The sequence below is a fragment of the Nannobrachium achirus genome (assembly GCF_963921795.1).
Source record: "Nannobrachium achirus genome assembly, chromosome: 16".
Taxonomy (NCBI): domain Eukaryota; kingdom Metazoa; phylum Chordata; class Actinopteri; order Myctophiformes; family Myctophidae; genus Nannobrachium; species Nannobrachium achirus.
This window is the reverse complement of record NC_137823.1, coordinates 39,009,827-39,028,196: the sequence shown is the minus strand read 5'-3', so window position 1 is coordinate 39,028,196 and position 18,370 is coordinate 39,009,827. Positions and strand designations below refer to the sequence as shown.

General features: G+C 43.9%; 2 protein-coding genes across 2 annotated transcripts in view; one reads left to right on the top strand and one right to left on the bottom strand.

The window, feature by feature from the left end:
• Positions 1–390: 390 nt before the first annotated feature.
• On the bottom strand, positions 391–2,598 carry LOC308301010 (disintegrin and metalloproteinase domain-containing protein 10-like; the record flags this gene model as incomplete). Its single annotated transcript, XM_080744906.1, has 1 exon — positions 391–2,598. The coding sequence occupies one exon, from the start codon at positions 2,596–2,598 to the stop codon at positions 391–393; it is 2,208 nt and encodes a 735-aa protein (XP_080601032.1).
• A 1,718-nt stretch (positions 2,599–4,316) lies between these two features.
• The window catches only part of xrn2 (5'-3' exoribonuclease 2), a 37,771-nt gene continuing 23,717 nt past the window's right edge, over positions 4,317–18,370 (top strand). The window contains exons 1-18 of the mRNA XM_080744905.1: positions 4,317–4,528; positions 5,384–5,511; positions 5,661–5,772; positions 6,124–6,235; positions 6,505–6,563; positions 6,810–6,899; positions 7,244–7,316; positions 7,619–7,669; positions 7,762–7,919; positions 8,456–8,530; positions 9,165–9,298; positions 9,816–9,873; positions 10,203–10,310; positions 10,853–10,897; positions 11,499–11,642; positions 12,486–12,530; positions 14,861–14,934; positions 16,026–16,161. Of these exons, the coding sequence (XP_080601031.1) occupies positions 4,454–4,528; positions 5,384–5,511; positions 5,661–5,772; positions 6,124–6,235; positions 6,505–6,563; positions 6,810–6,899; positions 7,244–7,316; positions 7,619–7,669; positions 7,762–7,919; positions 8,456–8,530; positions 9,165–9,298; positions 9,816–9,873; positions 10,203–10,310; positions 10,853–10,897; positions 11,499–11,642; positions 12,486–12,530; positions 14,861–14,934; positions 16,026–16,161 (1,677 nt within the window). The 5' untranslated portion in view covers positions 4,317–4,453. The remainder of the gene's footprint in view (positions 4,529–5,383; positions 5,512–5,660; positions 5,773–6,123; positions 6,236–6,504; positions 6,564–6,809; positions 6,900–7,243; positions 7,317–7,618; positions 7,670–7,761; positions 7,920–8,455; positions 8,531–9,164; positions 9,299–9,815; positions 9,874–10,202; positions 10,311–10,852; positions 10,898–11,498; positions 11,643–12,485; positions 12,531–14,860; positions 14,935–16,025; positions 16,162–18,370) is intronic.

Here is an 18,370-nt window from a genome sequence, read left to right as displayed (position 1 = left end):
AAAGTGTCATTGTTTGACAGCACAGTAATCTGTATATTTTTGATTCATGTCAATTTGTGTTTTCAGACTTGAACTGTCAATAGTTGATCAACTTGACCTTTCACTCTGTAATTAATCGACTCTTTTTTTCCCCTCTACTCCAAAGCTTTGCCAAAAATAGCCGATCTACAAGCTCACCACGCCTCACAGCATGAGGCGTTGTGAGCTTGTAGATCTGCTATTTTTGGCTAAAGTTCTCAGAATATGGACGCTAGGGTTCAAGTGGTTAATATAAAAAAGGGAGAAAAAAACAAGTTTTTTTTTCAAAGATTTGGAGGACCCCCTGTAGTAACTCTGAGGATCCCCTAGGGGTCCCGGACCCCCTGTTGAAGACCCCTGCAATAGGAAGAATCAAGGCAAAGATAAGCCATCTGTATCCAACCCCGGGACTGTGGCTGAGCTCTCCTCTTCAACGTTTGTAACTCGCAGTGGCAGGGCTGGAGGCGGCTTATTAGGGTCGCTGCTGGGAGTCTGGACGCTACAGATCCTAATGAAGGCAGACGTCAACTCAAAGAAAGCAATACAAATAAATATCACTGCCCACCAGTAAGCTAACATCCACTCACCAATGGTCTTGTACAGCTCCGGATTGAAAAGGCTCTTCAGCAGCTTTAACAGAGGCCCGTCTGTGTTCACCGGGCGACACTTTGAGAACATGTCACAGTAGCCCTTGTGGTCATTGCAGGGCGATCCAGGCCGCAGAGTTATGAGCTTCTTTTGGAAGAAACCGGACCATTTCTCAGAGCCCGTGCTCTGGCAGGTGTCCGGCTCCATTTTCACCATGCAGCAGACATGGCACTGCACGGCTTTCTCATCCACACCTTCTGGGCTTGGACAGGTGCACGCGTCCAGACCATATTTCTGACAGGTGGAACCTGCGCAAACCCCATCGAGGCAGACTTGTGTGTTTCCATTGCAGGACGTATTGAAGTCGGCCTTGGATTGTGAGGGAGGGCAGCTCACATGTGTACCGTTACACCTGCTTTCATAGACACACTCCGATTCCAGTCTGCACCCGTCACCTTTGGGTTTTAAATCGCACGTCGCTGGGTCACAGCAAGAACCCTGACTGGGACTGCAGCCTTTTCCGGGTTTCAGTTTGCACCTCTTGTCGTCGTCCTCATCAGCGTTATAGCAGCAGGATTCTTCGCACTGATCACTGTAGCCACAGTCACACTCTTCATCTTTCTCCATCAGCCCATTACCACAGACTGGCTGGCCAGGTTCGACAAAGCAGATCTTCATCCTCTCCTTTAGGACCTCGCTGATGGCGTTGATGCTGCACGGCGAGAACCTCCGGTGGTTGGGCCTGTCCCCCGACATGTCCATTTGGTAGGGAAACATGATGTAGTTCCCCTGCTGCCCTCCTGGGGTGCATTCAGGTGCATCGTCGTGAGGAGAGCCGAAGCTGTGCCCGACCTCATGGGCTAGAGCAATGTGTGAGGCCTTGGGAGGGACAGGCCTGTCGTAGTTCTTCACAGTAATGACGCCCGTGTTCAGAGATTTCGACGAATTATCATAACCAAAGAACCTATGCTTCTCGCAGATGCCCCCGGGCCGTGGTTTTGGTTCCACCTCGGGTTTCCAAGCCTTGCCGGTCACCCCCTTCTCAAAGTCCCTGTAGGTGAAGGCATAGGCCAGACAGTAACTATCGTGGTTCTCCTGCGAGAAGAGTTCCAAAAACTTTGTACCGCCGATGTCGTGAAAGCGGAAAGGATTGGACGTGTCCTTCATGGCGCTGGTAGTGTTGATAATAATCCTTTTCACCACAAAGTTGACATTGCGGATGCCATTGAAATCTGTCTTCTGAAAGATGGAGTTGAGAGTCTTCACGTGGCTGTTGATCTCATCCATGACCTTCCTCTTTGTGCCGTAGTAGTTGTAGAAGAGGTGGTCCGTCTGGATGAGGAGCTCACAGGTGGTCTTGTCCTTCCTCTGCTGGTTAGCTGGACTATGACCTCTCTCCACTAGCAGCTTGTTAACCGGGGCCTCCGCCTCCAATGCTGATGGCCGGTACTCCCGCATCCCGTCGAATACAGAGTGGTTAGCACAGCCGCCCTTTGGATGACTGATGTCATCCTCATGATAGATGACAGAGTGATAGGACACATTCCTCTCGCTGAAGTACCTCTCGGAGGGTTCTACGTAGTACGTGCCTTTGTGGGTTTTGATGGAGCCCTCAAAGCGGCCATCAATCACTGACCCATGGGTATAGGTATAGGTGCCATTCTCGCCAAACGTCTCTCCGGTGTAAATGAAGTCGATATAGCTTATATCCAAGGGCAGATCCTCTCCTGATACCGTTATGGTGAGATTTGGAGAAAAGGTGGAGGTGTCCCTCTGCATCTGCAAGTTAAAGTGCCTTCCATGAGAGTGGAAGTCCAGCTGCAGTGTGTTGTTGTCCTTGACGAGTGACTGCTGGTGCAAGGCTTCTGTGTCATAGGACAGGCCCTCGTGATGGTGGATGTATTTGTTGAGAGTATTATTAGCATACTGACCACTAATAGTCTGTAGACAGCAGACCAAAAGCAACAGCTGTATCACATTGGATGCTTTCATTTCTAGCTAAATATGGCAATGAATTGCTTTTCTAAATTGACTCAAAGCCCACCCAAAACTATCCCATTTGACATTCATCATCTTTTGAGCAAGCAGCCAGTGACGTACTGATGATGTGGTTATAGTGACGTCAAATTATTAATCACATGTATAGGTGATTATTATATGCATGTGTGTGTGTGTGTGTGTGTGTGTGTGTGTGTGTGTGTGTGTGTGTGTGACCTGTACTGTCCTGTACTATTCCTATGCAAACTTCTAATAAAGTATTCAATCAATCAATCAATCAATCGTGTGTGTGTGTGTGTGTGTGTGTGTGTGATCTGCGGGTTGCAGTCAGAGATACTTGGCTGTGTGTGTGCTTTACAGCCTGTGCCATTGGCATTCCGGTTGGTTATGGACGGGAAGCATGTAGCTAACAGTCCACCAGGGGGCAGGAGAGCTCAGGCCTTGACTCATTGCTGCTGAGCCATAAGAATGCATGTTGTGAGTGTGACCCTATGGTTGTGACACGAATGGTTCATGATCTGACTGGACAGACAGACATCTCTGCTGGACATCTGTTTACACACACACACACACACACACACACACACACACACACACACACACACACACACACACACACACACACACACACACACACACACACACACACACACACACACACACACACACACACACACACACACAACCTCTCTTCGCCGGCGGGGGGCGCTCTGACTTGCCTTCGCAGGAGTGATCAGCTCAGTGATGCGTGATTATAGATCCAACTGGGAAAGATGGATAACCACGCCCCGGACTCATTTTTGAAGCTTGTGATTGGCTGAACCGGACGTAGGGAGCGCTCCGTTGTAGTCACTTGGACCGCGCGAGGTGCACGGTACCCAATTATCAGAGCCTTACCTGATTGCAGGCCACGGCACGGGGCGGAGTGACCGCGGCAAGGGGCGGAGTGAACGCGGCGGTTATCGTGGGCTTCGGTGACGTGTGCAGTGAGGCAACGGTGAGATTCGAACTAGTGATCTCTGGCACTCAAGTCGGCGACTCTATCCATTCAGCCATCAATGCTGATGTTTATCGTGGGCTTGCCCAGGCCTTACGGCCTGGGCATAAATATAACGATTGCATTCACCACGGCTTCGTAACTCGCGCGGCGCTCCGCCGGCCGCGCGGCCCAAGGTCCGCTGGCCTTCGCGCCGCTTGCAATGTCGTGGACAATAATCAAACGCCTCCGCCCACCGCCGCGTTCACTTACGGTAGCGTTCACTCCGCCCCTTGCCGCGTTCACTCCGCCCCTTGCTGCGTTCACTCCCCATGCCGCGTTCACTCCCCTTGCCGCGTTCACTCCGCCCCGTGCTCCGGTCTGCAATCAGGTATACTAGAATTATCATGGCGTTTATCGTGCGCTTGCACAGGCCTTACGGCCTGGGCATAAATATAACGATTGCATTCACCACGGCTTCGTAACTCGCGCGGCGCTCCGCCGGCCGCGCGGCCCTGGCCCGCTCTTCGCGGCCACTCGCGCCTGCGGCGCTCGGGGGCGAAGAGCAGGACCAAGGTCCGCTGGCCTTCGCGCCGCTTGCAGTGTCGTGGACAATAACTGTGAAAACGAGCGCTCTATGCCGTTTCCATCCATCTTTCCCAGTTGGATCCATAATCACGCCTCAGTGATCCGGAAACACATTACAAATACGGACCACATCCGCTGCAGTGAAAAACAACCAGCATGTTGCTATCACACTGCTAATGGACATCTCATCTGCTGTTTTTCTGATTTAAAAACATTTCAAACGTGTCCTAGTCGTTCCAGGTTGTTTCTCCTGCTTGTTATCGCTCTGTTCTTCGTGGAGAACAGATGGGAGTCCCGGCGTTCTTCCGCTGGCTGAGCAGAAAGTATTCGTCCATCGTTGTGCACTGTACGGAGGAGAAGGTGGGTTAGCTGTTAGCATCATGCTAATACATGACGCCGCTGTCTATTGTTGTTAGAATTACAATGTATGGACTACTTGGAATGGATTCCTTGTGTTGTCGAGATGGTATAAATGCAATAAATACATGGCATGGCTTGGCACATTGCCACACATTGCTTAAACTGCCTCTTAGATCTAAAGCCATAGCTGGTTAGTAGCTTAGCTTGGCATGAGAAATTTAAAGGCCCCTTGAGCGATTTTTTGAAACATCATCATGAAAATGGTGTTATTTGTGTGGAGTACTCGCTTTATGTCCTAAACGGGCTTTATAACAAACAGAGGGATCAAATCAATCATAGTTCTAATCAATCCCGGTGAAAGTTCAAGAAAGAAGCAGGTCCCACCGAGATTTGAACTCGGATCGCAGGAATCAGAGTCCTGAGTGCTAACCATTACACCATGGAACCTCACACACATGGAGCACAGCCGTGAGAGATATAACTCTAATGTGGACGACTCATTAGTAATCTTAAATTAAAGCTCCTTCTAGCGTTTGATTGACTGATTGAATACTTTATCCTTATTAGAAGTTTGCATAGGAGAATTTACAGGGACAGTACAGTTAACTGATTGACCTGTCCCCAGGGGGTCCCCAGCAAAAGTAGTTGACCTGGCATCAAAATCTTTTTAACCACTATATCCATTTATATGTTGGCTGTTACTATCAAGTTGCTAGTAATGCACTGTAAACCAGTTTTTCTCAACTTTTTTTTGTCACTTTGTTGTTTTGTAGCGTTGTGTCGAAAAGTACATGAAATTCAAAGACGTAAACCAGAAAAAGTGTGTGTGTAAATATATTTATCTCCTCTCCACAGTTGAAGGAGTGCAATGGAGTCCGTGTTCCGGTGGACACCAGCAAGCCCAATCCCAACGAGGTGGAGTTTGACAACTTGTACCTGGACATGAACGGGATCATCCACCCCTGCAGTCACCCTGAAGACAGGTCAGTCCCTGCTCCCCTTCCATCTCTGCTCCCTAACCGTTCCATCTCTGCTCCCTAACCCAGAAGAACATTGGAAAAATTGAGATACAAGGTGTTGCCCCTCAGCAGAAGGATGCAGTTCTGAGTTCTGTTTTAAAACTTGTTTTCAGGCCTGCACCCAAAAATGAAGATGAGATGATGGTTCTCATCTTTGAGTACATTGATCGCCTGTTCAATATCGTCCGACCCAGGAGGGTCCTTTACATGGCTATAGATGGAGTGGTGAGTAATGAACCAACAAACCAGACTTCAAAGGTTTAGATTAGAAGTACTACAGTATACTCAGCTGTCATCGACCAACACCTGTTAAACCCAAATGTTTATATTTTGTATGGTCCAAAGATATGTTTATGGGGAAGCAAATGTTCGATTAATCCATTAATCGATAGTTGATTCACCTTTGATCAATCATCGTCCATTTATTGATGAGCAGCGATTTTCCTGAGAACATAATTTACTATTACTAGTACAAACTGCAGTGTAGCACCTGCTGAGATAGGCGATGTACCCGAGTTCAAAATAGACACAGAATGTGTACTAAATTAAGCTTCTTTCATCCTTAACCCTGACCAGGCTCCTCGTGCCAAGATGAACCAACAGCGCTCGAGAAGATTCCGTGCTTCCAAAGAGGGGGCGGAGCTAGTGGATGAGAAACAGCGAGTGCGGGAAGAGATCATCCAGAAAGGCACGCATGTGTTGATTAAATTGGCTAAATTGGTGTCATTGGCTACATTTAATCAGTAGCTGAAATATTGACTCATATCCCAGTTACAATCTTAGTCTAGATATTCTGTTTTATATGCATCTTTAACCCTATTCTGGGGCGAATGATCTGTGGCAACTAATGAACTAGTTAATTCCTCAAGGAGAACATTTGACCACTTGTCTTCGACACCCAGTCTGCTAAATGCTCCAATTACACTTAACTCTACGTCTTGTTTCTACCATCTTTAGGAGGATACCTGCCACCTGAGCAGATAAAGGAGCGGTTTGACAGCAACTGCATCACTCCAGTAAGTTGGACAAATGCATTGATTCCCTATTGTGATTTATCTCAACGGTTACCGGAGTTGTTGGTTTGGGTTCCTTAAACCCTATGGTATAATGCTATACATTTTTGATTGATTGATGTTTGTAAAGACATAAATGAACATAATATTCGCCATCAAAACCTAGCACAGCGGTGGGTTATAACTATTCAACAGAGCGGTTGAAGGTGAATGAGTAATCAGAATCTTGAAATTTTTGTGTGTGTGTAGGGAACAGAATTTATGGACAACCTCGCCAATTGTCTTCGCTACTACTGCGCAGACAGACTGACCAACGACCCAGGATGGAAAAACATCACCGTGAGTCCAGCTCTGAATTAATCAGAATTTATACAATGTTTTTCGAATTAGGCTTTAGTGACTACTAGGGTTAGGGTTCTCAAAGTGAGCACTGGGGAACCCCAGGGGTCCTTGAGGTGGTTCCGGAGGATCCCCTGTAAAATTCATTAATTTATAGCATCAGCTTTGATTCTATAACCCTATTTTATACTCCCCCCCCCCCCCCCTTTTTTTTTTTTTTTTTTTTTTTTAAACATCCTATGGCACAAGATCTGTTCAGATGGGGGTTCACCGTCCTTCACTAGAAAATCTAGCGAGTCCTCCTTAAAGAAGGCCTTTCATTCGTGGGTGTTTTGTCTTTTCAGGTGATCTTGTCTGATGCCAGTGTTCCTGGAGAGGGTGAACACAAAATTATGGACTACATCAGAAGACAGAGAGGTACTGTAGGACAGACATTCTGATTACTCTGATGTGTCAGAGTAACCTTTGGTTGAATATATTTGTGCCACAGTGAAGAGAATTGATCACAAGCATAAAGATGTTGTGGATAGAGCTGGAAAGAGCTGGAAATGGTTGAGTCCCAGTGTCAGGTGTCTGTTTGTAGCTTAATGTTGACGGTTTCCATTGAATTGCATCTCAATTTGTCACTGCAAGTGTGGGCACGGGACACATGACCCAAATTCTAAAAACCTCTGTCTGAGATGTGTTTTGTGACTCGCCGTTTGTATTTACTTCTACAGCTCAGCCCAACCACGACCCCAACACACATCACTGCCTGTGTGGAGCTGACGGTAAGCCAACTCCACTGCGCACACACACTCTGACAGAGTTCACACTCCCACTTTGGTTCTAATGGTTATCATCTTCTTTGCGGTCTGATCAGCTGATCTGATCATGCTGGGCCTGGCCACTCACGAGCCAAACTTCACCATCATCAGAGAGGAGTTCAAGCCCAACCAGCCTCGGCCCTGTGCGCTGTGTAACCAGATGGGTCACGAGCTCAAAGACTGCTCGGGAGCGCCCCGGGAGAAACAGGGAGAGGTGATTATTTGTTCTAACCCTTTATTTATCCAACATTAATGCCCTTGCTGGACCCCACATTGAGAAGCAATGTCCTAACATTTTTTTTTATTACACACTGTTATCGGGTCAGTACTTGGTATTGACGCATACACAAGTTATGGGTATCGGTATGGAGAAGGAACAATTCTTATTGGTACGTATCTAGTCTTATGCTGTTGGCCACTGAGCCAATCCACTGGAGCAGGTGGCTGGGTTTCAGTGCCTTGCTCAAGGGAATCGAACTGGGAACCTTTTCGTCCACAAGCATGCTTCTCTAACCTTTTGGACTTCTGCTGCCTCCAGATCTTGGATGTAGATCTTGTAGAGCGAGAGTCCAGAGTTTACACATTCTATTTACGATTTGGTTTTGGATATATACCGGTATACAGTACATTGATTAAACCATTCTTCTTTAGTTCCCACAAGCAACAGAAAACGAACGTGTCATGTTGTTGTAAGACAACATGACACAGTGGATTCTCTCTGACCTTGTCCTTTATCGTTTATCATTCCAGCATGACCAGTTTGCAGACAAGATGCCTGTAGCTCAAACGGATTTCATCTTCATCAGACTCTGTGTTTTGCGCGAGGTATGGAAGAGACGCACACACACACACACACACACACACAGTTATAACATTTTACATGTCGATTAATTATTTCTCAAATAATTAAGATTAGCGATTTATTTGTGTTTTTGGCGTTGAAAATTATTGGCTTTTATGCTTTGAAGTTGCCGTGGCAGATATGACACATAACCTAGATATACAAAGAAATTTGACAACTTCATACTTAAAAAAAATAACATTAATCGTGGAAATAGCAGATCTACAAGCTCACAACGTGTCACAGCACGTTGTGAGCTTGTAGATCAGCTATTTCCACTATTTTTGAAAATGTTTGAATAGACAATAATTTTTCAACATATAAACAATTATGACATTTATGTCAAATAATTGTGATTAGACGATTATGTAATAAACGATTATTTAATAATTGTAACAGGCTAACCCCTACCACTGCCACTTGAACCCTAGCATCCCTGTTGTGAAGTGGGAAATTCTGTATGATGACTACTTTGAATTTTGAATGTCAATGCTTTTGCACTTTTACTCAAATAATACAGTTTGAATACAGGACCTTTACTTGTAACGGAGTATTTCTACATTGTGGTATTGAGTACTTTCATTCTATCACTGATGTTCATTCTTCATCCTTGTGCAGTATCTGGAGAAAGAGCTGACCATGGCCAGTCTGCCGTTCCCCTTTGACTTTGAGAGAAGTGTTGATGACTGGGTGTTCATGTGCTTCTTTGTCGGCAACGACTTCCTCCCTCACTTACCGTCCTTAGAGATCAGGTGAGTTGGAGTAGAGTTTTTAAATGTGTATATAACCGGATAAATGTAGTCCCAGTGTCCCAGAAGGAGGGATACCTATTTTTCTGTTTCTGGGTCAAGTTTCCCATAGGTGAATTTGATTGGCTCAGTAGCAGATTTGAAGTGGAAACGGCATTTGAAAATGTTGTGCATGTTTCCGGGTCACATCTGCTGCTGAGCCAATCTAATGAATCTATGTGAAACGGACCCATTCGAGAAAATGGGTATGCTACCTTTTGGAAAAGGGAACAAAATTACGTACAGTGTCAGTCTACTGTTACTTTCAACCTGGTGTCCCTCCCTATTTTGGGAATATCATCATAGGTGAAAACCTAAAACAAAAATAATGGGAAGTATCAGATCACAATGCGACATGTTATTTTCTGTTGCTGTTATGAGTCATTACTAATGACCCATTTGTTTCTCTGTCGATTGAAGGTTTCTTGTTATCGCTTGAAGAACTGTCACATAAGAATGTTGGTCTGTTGTGTTATTTCAGGGAGGGTGCAATAGACAGACTGGTGGGCATCTACAAAGACGTGGTACACAGAACTGGTGTAAGTATCATCTGTATCATCTGTAAATTCGGAAACTATCTAAATGTAATAAAAACAAATGCTCTTTATCCTTAACCTAAGTGTCTGTTGATAAAGATTTAGAATAGTTCTATTTGCATCTGCGTGTAATTTTGTTAAGTTAAGGGAAGTACTTGTACATGATGCTATCTCACAATACAGAAACATTAGATTAGACTCCTGATCTATGGGCCTCATGGCTCGGCAAGGCTGACTTTCTTAACTCACTGACAAATGCAATCCAGCTCCGTTGTATGAATGTATATCTGTACTTGTCCTGACCAGCTGTGTGTGTGCCTTTGCCTCCTCAGGGATACCTGACGCACAACGGCTTTGTCAACCTGGAGAGAGTTGAGCTGATCATGCAGGCGGTTGGTGTGGCTGAAGACCAAATCTTCAGGAAACGCAAACAGGATGACGTAAGACCTACTTCCAAGTGGCTTCTGTGGTCTAATATGAACCCATAGCGTGTGTCGCCTATTGAGGGCTGAACATTCTGTGAAAGATCTACAATGCGTCTCGAGTTTGTATATCTGTTTTTCTCTATTGTTTTCTCGATCTACTTTTTTTTGTAAGTTTGGGTCCTGGTGTTGAGGGAGGAAAAGGATGGGGCCTAGTATAAACCCTGGGGGACTAGAGTCCTGAAAGTGAGGTTTATAGGGTTTAAAGAAGGTTTTCCAGGAGAACACACAGAATGGCCAGCATTGCTGTTTTCAAGATGTTGTAACTAGGGCCGGACAATTAACGGAAATGTATATCCAAGTCCAAGATATTTAGAACTAGTTCACGACTATTTTCACGATGCACGTAATCGAGGCAAAATTTTGAAATAATCGTGATGTTGATATGAGGTCATATCACCTAGCCCATTCTGAACACTGTGAAAGAACTCTCTGTGAACTTGAACTCCTACCGTTTTTTTTCTCTTCTTGAACTCCTCTACCTTCTCCATATCTTTTAGGAAAGCTTCAAGAGAAGGATGAAAGATAAGAAGAAAAGAATGAAGGTGAGTGTAACAGACAGACGTATGAATGAGTACTTATTATTATTTTTTTAACTGAAGAATTAATTCTAAACCAGTAGTTCTCAACCTGTGGGTGGGGACGCCCAGGGCGGTCCCCACATTATTTTTATGATTAACTGAATGTGCAACATTGTTTTCTCACTCAACAGTAAACAAACCAACATGCATTTTAAGTGTATAGAGGGCATCTGCACATTTCTAAAGTGACAATTTAAGGACTTTTTAATACCTCTATAGTGACAAATGATACACTGGCCAAATTGTCAAATATTAGAGGCAAAAATTGTGAAAATAGCCGATCTACATGCTCTTGTGAGCATGTAGATCTGCTATTTTCACAATAGAATCGTGTTATACAAAATGGAATGCCTCAACTCTTAGTGCTCGTTGGGTGGGGAGGCCCCAGTTAAAATATGATTATTTTGGGGGTCACGGCCTGAAAAGGTTGAGAACCACTGTTCTAAACGACTGAACTGTACAGTTGATTACAGTTGAGCTTGTTAATCAAATATCAGTTAGTTGGAATAACTGTTCCTATGTTCAACAGTTCCTGTATAACTCGTTGTTTCTCCTTTCTGTGCAGGCGGAGCATCAGGCTCCAGCCTACCTGACCTCGGGTCAGTTTGCCCCCCAGGCCCTGGGTGGCAGAGACAGACCCCAGGCCGTGCACAACGCCCGCCACCAGGCCGCCGGCATGAGGATGCAGGCCTCCGAGCAGCACAACAGGGTATACACACTCGCATTGTATACTTGTTTTTCCACAAATGTACAGAATGTGAGATTTAGATGGCATATTTTTTAGACCAAGGGTCTTCAACAGGGGTTCCGGAACCACTTGGGGGATCCTCAGAGTTACTACTCTTTGTGTGATAGAAACTTTTTTGCTCCTTTTTTTATATTAACCACTTAGTGTCCATATTCTGAGAAGGAACGTAAGCCAAAAATAGCAGATCTACAAGCTTGCAGCGCGAGGCGTTGTGAGCTTGTAGATCGGCTATTTTCGGCAAAGAGGTTTGGTGTAGAGAGGACAAAAAGAGCACACCAAGTACAGAGTGTACCTTTATTATGTATTGACGGTTCAAGTGGTTAAATATCTGAAAACACAAATTGACATGAATCCAAAATACACAGATTCTGCTGTCAAACGGTTAAACTCATGTCAAATGTCAAAACAATGAAACGATATGGAATCTATGAAAAGGTTGTGGGGGTGCCTGCTTCATCTCTCTCTCAACTAAGGGGTCCTTGGCCTGAAAACGTTGAAGACTCCTGGTTTACTTGTTTTTCCACAAATGTACAGAACTCGGGATTTCGATGGCATATTGTTTAGACTAGAGAGATGCAATTTTCATTGGTCCTTTTGCCTTATTTACTTGGTTTGCTGACCAGAACCTAAATTTGTTATTGTAGCACAACAATCGTTCTCAAACACTTTTCATGTCAAGGCAACCCAGAGTCATATGTATTAAGCCCCAGATCGCGTTCAAAAATACTTTACACGAATAATACTTTAAATAAATGTATTTATTATGATTGTGAAATAATAATCCTGTGGTTCTTGGTTGTCCAGGATGCAGCCCAGTCTCTGAAGGCCATGATAAAGAACGGAGGACAGGTACGAACCAGGGGCATAGTTCCGCCGATTTTAAAACGAATCCAATACGGAACTAAAACTTCCTATGTTTGGCCGCTAGTTGCGCTGTTTTCCCCCTGCGAGGTACCAAAAATAATTTGACTACATTGGACCCCATTAGTTTTCCCGTTTGATTTTCTAACCTTAACTCAGTGAATGCCACCCTTTATTCAAAATCTACAAAACTGGTGCCAGCCATTTTGCTTAATTTTGCCTTTTTATGGGGGCCAAAATCATATTTTGTACTTAAATTACATATATAAATCTATGCTTCTATCGAAAGCCACACTACCCCTCTTACAAAGGAAAACATGTATATTTATATATATATATCCTATCATTAGATTTGGGCTTCAATAGAACATGTGTAAGATGTCTTGATCATCATCATATGTGTGTGCTGTGATGGGCCCTGTGTGCAATCTGGAGTGCAATACCATTTGAAAACCACCAGAGGGTGGTCTCCTACTATCTGATCAACTAACAGAAGAAGGAAGAAGACGTCCATCTTTTTTTTGGTTTGGGCCTGTTGTTTACATTTTGGCCAGGCCTTTTAGCTAGCATGCTAACACACTTCGGAACCCTGGCGATCGCGATCAAGGATAGGTAGAGAAGAATGGATGGCACCGCTGGAATCCTGAGAATTTTCTGCGTTTTTTGAGTACTTATAGTTCGTCAGGGAACGTTTTAGATAACATTTAAACGGCCGGAACCAATCTTCGGCTATACCGATTTTCCGCCGGACTGTGTTACACTGGTGCTACAGTCAAATCGGCCGTATCGCTCAGGTCACGGAGGCATATGGCCAACTTCTAGAGCGATTTTTTTGAAATTACAATTATGAAAAAATGATAAAACTTTTGATTAATTAAAAAGACGTAAAAGACGTTTATGGCACCGAGGTCCAAAGACGTATAAGACGTTTATGGCGTTCAGTGAGTTAATAAACGTTGTCATAAATACTTTATGGTTCCTGTCGCTAGTGAAAAACTCCCTTTCAATCACCATGATATGCGTTTTGTGCAAATATGGTCCCATTTATGTTAAAATTGATGATAAAGTTGCGGGGGGCGTGGCCAACTAAACTGATACTAGCCTGCTGTGTTCCTCTTCGTGTGCTTTATTTCGGGAGGCTCTGACCACATTCTCCCATGTATCCCTGCGGTTCCACGTGACTGTTGGCAACCAATAGCATTCCTTATGATTCCTAGGGTACCATTCAAACAATGATGGCGACATTTTCGCAGCATAGAAACCAATGGCTTCGCTTCGTCCATATTCTTTTTACAGTCTATGGTACGAACACTTTCATATGCTTCAGCTTCACTTCTGTTCATATTCATCAATAGGAATATTCATGAATAAGAATACAAAGAAGAATATTAACATGGCTTCGTTTTCAAACTACGACAAATACGTTTGGGCGATGTTGCCGTTTTACAGTTTACTACGGTCAGCAAAAAAGAAAAAAGTCCCATATGACATGTACGCACAGAAGTACTTTCCAAGGCGCAGTGGTAAAGTCGCTGGCCACCACCACAGAGGTTGTTGGTTCGAATCCACCGTGGTGCACCTGGCTTTGTCGAGCGTCTACGCGAACACAATTGGTTCAGGGGAGGGAAGCCGGGCGTTACAGATATACAAGCTGTGAGCTTGTATATCTGCTATTTTTCAATAGTTAAAGCATAAAATAATACACAATAATGTGTACCCGTTCTAAATGGGGTTTAAAGAATCCTAATGATTTTCTGAAAAATGTATTTTTCTCTGTGGTGCTCAACGTTTTTAATGTCAAGGACCCCAATACATTGTATTCCTACGGGCTTGGGCTGCACCTGTCAGCAGGCAGTGTTGGGTGGGAGGAGTTGCTCCTCACTGCTACGTGAGTCAGTAGGATACAACAGCAGTGATGACACATACATGTGTGTGTGGAAGGAATACGTATAAATTGGGGAGAAAAAGGGGGTTAAAAATAATCGGCTACTCTAAATTAAAAAATCACACCCAATGTGAAGTGAGCGGTGGTCGTGCTTACATAACGTCTTCAGACTAGGATATAAGTCTAGGATGTACGTACAGGCTACAGACACACACACACATTGCTATGGCAAAACGCTGAGGAGTACAGGCTACAGACACACACACACAGCCACTCTATGGAGCGGTCTACCACCGCTCAAAAATAAGATTAATTTTCTTTTCTCATGTTTTCTTCTTTTTGAAGGAATTTAACTACGTATATCGTGTGACATGTCGTGAGCGTGCATATGCTATTTACTGCTGTTGAAAATGTATGTTTTTGTTCGGCACAGGGTGACGATGGCAGAGGAGTGAAGAGGAAAGCGGAGGACAGCGACAGTGAGCCTGAACCTGAAGACAACGTCAGGTACGTCAACACACTTCTTCTCAGGTGTTTTTGGCTGGTTTGTGCCTGTTCACGTTCAATTAGTTTGTTATCGAGTGCCAAGCAGGGAGGCATTGGGTCTCGTTTTACAATCCTGGGTACGACCTCGCGTAGCCAGGCTTACTCATCTGCGAAGATGAGAACCAGAGAGTGGTTAGAAAGTTGGAACTTCCGCCGTGTGAATTTCCCTGGAAGAAAAGTTTGAAGCTCTGCTATTTTAGAAAAAAAGATGGATACAATTAAATTGTTTTAACCATTGCTCCCCCTAAGGCAACACAATATAAATATGTCCAAAATGAGTCTCTGTGCTGCTTTGTACAAGTCATTTTTATGCCTCTAGTGCCCCCCAATCATCAACACCCTCCCCCGGACGTGATTAACATGGAAAGCAGTCATATTATGTCCAAATTCCTCGGCGACATGTTTCGCTAAAGCCTCCTAAATCCGCGGGGCTAAATTGGTATTCATGGAGGCTTTCCGGCCTGTCGCCGGGCTCTCCCCGCGGGCCTCGCAGCCCCAACCACCGACGAGACAGATGCTGCCAGGGGGCTCCTTGATTATCATGGTCCCTGTCGGCTGGAAACCTCATATGTCCAAAACTGTTTATTTTGCCATGTTTCGAGCTTGTAGAGCTGATGCTTTTGTGTTACGCTGTAGTATGATCAAGTAGGGCATTAATTTATGAAAAGAATATGGAGATAAGAGGTTTCTGACCGACAGCAATGGTGTGTGTTCATAGGGCTGTCATGATCATGAAATTTCACTTGATAATTGTTAAGTATTTTAATTGTCTTTTTTTTTTTCACTTTGAATGTCGAGACATTAAAAAAAAAGTATAATTCAATAATTTGGCAGGTTTAATAACTTTATACTTTCAAAATAGTAATAGCTGATCTACAATTTCACTATGCTTGCTGGAATACAACCTTAAACCATGTATCACCGTCCTGTGAACGAAGTATGGAAGTGGCCCCTTCCCACCCCTCGATATGGCTACTACTGTGCGGCTACAGAATAGTAAGTAATACCAATGATGGGAGAACATAATGTTTTTGTTGTGTGTTGTTTTGCAGGTTATGGGAGGAGGGCTGGAAGCAGCGGTATTATAAGACCAAGTTTGACGTGGACGCCACCGACGAGGAGTTCAAGAAGAAGGTGGTGAAGTCATACGTGGAGGGTCTCTGCTGGGTGCTGCAGTACTACTACCAGGTCTGTTCACATTAAAAAAAACTGACCTAAAATCTTTTTAAAATCCTAATGATTTTCTGAAAAATGTATTTTTCTGTGGTGCTCAAAGTTTTTAATGTCAAGGACCCCCTAGAATTATATGTATTTAACCGTGGACCCCCATCTCAAAATATGTTGTTCAAGGGAAGAAAGAAAGATTTGAGTTGAAATGGTTCGCTACGATTTGCTCATTTTCACGATTTTTCAAAAATAGCAGATCTACAAGCTTGCAGTGCGGCACTCGGTGCCACACTGTGAGCTTGTATATATGCTTGTATAATATTGAAGCATAATATAATGGTTAAAATCTAGAGTTCCACGGATGCATTCCGAGTCTAAATGGGTTAAAAAAAAAACATTAAGTCCAGGGGGTCCAGCTAGATAGAAGGACCTGGGTTCGATTCCCACTGCGGGAGCTGGGGGGCGCGTTCCCTCCTCCGCGTCTTCAGTGCCCATACCCTAGGTGGGGTTGGCAAAAGGGGCTTTCTGTGTGGAGTTGCATGTTCTCCCCGTGTCCCCTAGAGTGCAGTAATCCTGATCTCTATACTGCACCTGATGGAGGGGAAAGAAACTGGTTGGAATAACATGTTCCTTCCACACGCTACGTCCAACCGGGGAAACTCCCCCGTCAGGTAGAAACAAGCAGCTTGGACTCCTCATGCATTGAAGGAAGCATGAGGTCAGTCCGTTGTCTCCCAAGTTTGGCAGAGGAAGTGTAGCGCCCAGGATTACAGTAGACAATTGACACTGGGTGAAAAAAAAGAGAATCTGAAATGTTTAAGCTTCTGAAATCAGGGTTCCCACGGTCATAAAATTCCTGGAAATATTTTGAAATTTGAAAAATATTTTTCCAGTACTGGAAAAGTTTTGGAATTGATCAAGGGTCCTGGAAGGTCTGGAAGAAATAGCTATGCATTGTCTTTGGTTATTGAAATTAAACATTGGCCAAATTGTCAAATATTAGAGGCTGAAATTGTGAAAATAGCTTGCGAGGCGTTGTGAGCATGTAGATCAGCTATTTTCACAATAAAATTCTTAGTGCTCGCTGGGTGCCGGGTCCCCAGTTCAAATATGATTACGGTCTGAAAAGGTTGAAAACCACTGGCATACACTACCTGTCTTTGGGCATTGCGCATAGGAGTAAGTGACTCGTTATTGAGCTGAATTATTGTTATATAGTCCTGGAAATCGGGTTAAATATTCTGGGAAAGTTTTGGAAATTAATTGGTAAAGATGTGTGAGAACCCTGTGAAATGTTTAAGCTTGCAAAAAAGTTTTAGTCATCTAAAATACATGTTGGTTTTAGTACCAAATGTAATACGATTTTAGTCTAAATCTTGATTTTTGGCAGGCCTTGTTGGCTTTGTAATGGCTGATTTCACCCTTGGTTGCATGCTGAAAATAGCCTATCTGCTAGCTCACAATGAATAGCAACGCAAAGCACAACACCCGAGCACAAGTAAACAATTTTTCTAACATTTTAGTTTTGTTTTTATTTGTTGACACAATTGTCAGTATTTTTAATCTTAGTTTCATCATAGCTTAGGTTTTATTTAGTTTACGCCAGTGAAAAGATTTACTAGACAAAAAAAAATCTCAGAGGGATTCCCCACAGAGCCACTGTGTTGTCTTTTTGGAGTGTTCCCCAGTGGGGGGTCCGTCTGTCAGTGTCAGCCCCCCAAAAAAAAACTCCACGTTATTGTTTGCCTTTTCATTACAGCCTAAATCATTTTATTGTTGTAAAACAAAGCTCTTTTATCTCCAAATGGAATAATTAGCCCTGGGTCCTCTCCAGCAGAACCCTGATGTATTAGGCATGAGTGTGTGTGTACTTGTATTATTACCATACATTATTACGATTGTCCCCACAAGTATAGTAGAATTTGAGAGATAAGACGACGTGAGCACAATTTTCCAGGTCCACACGATAAATGATCTTTTTCATTTTTAATTTTAAAAGAAAAGACGTCTTACAATTGGGAAAAGATTCAATTGTGGGTCACGGTTAGGATTAGACATTTAAAGCTCTATTTTCGTCCTTATCTCTTATACCTAAACTTTTCGTGCCACGCTGCTAGCTTGTACATCTGCAATTTTGGCATTTGTAGAACTGACCTCGGATCTGAACCCATTTTGACCTGGAACACCTTCACGTTGTTATGCCTTTCAATGCGGGAACACCTCTGTGTGT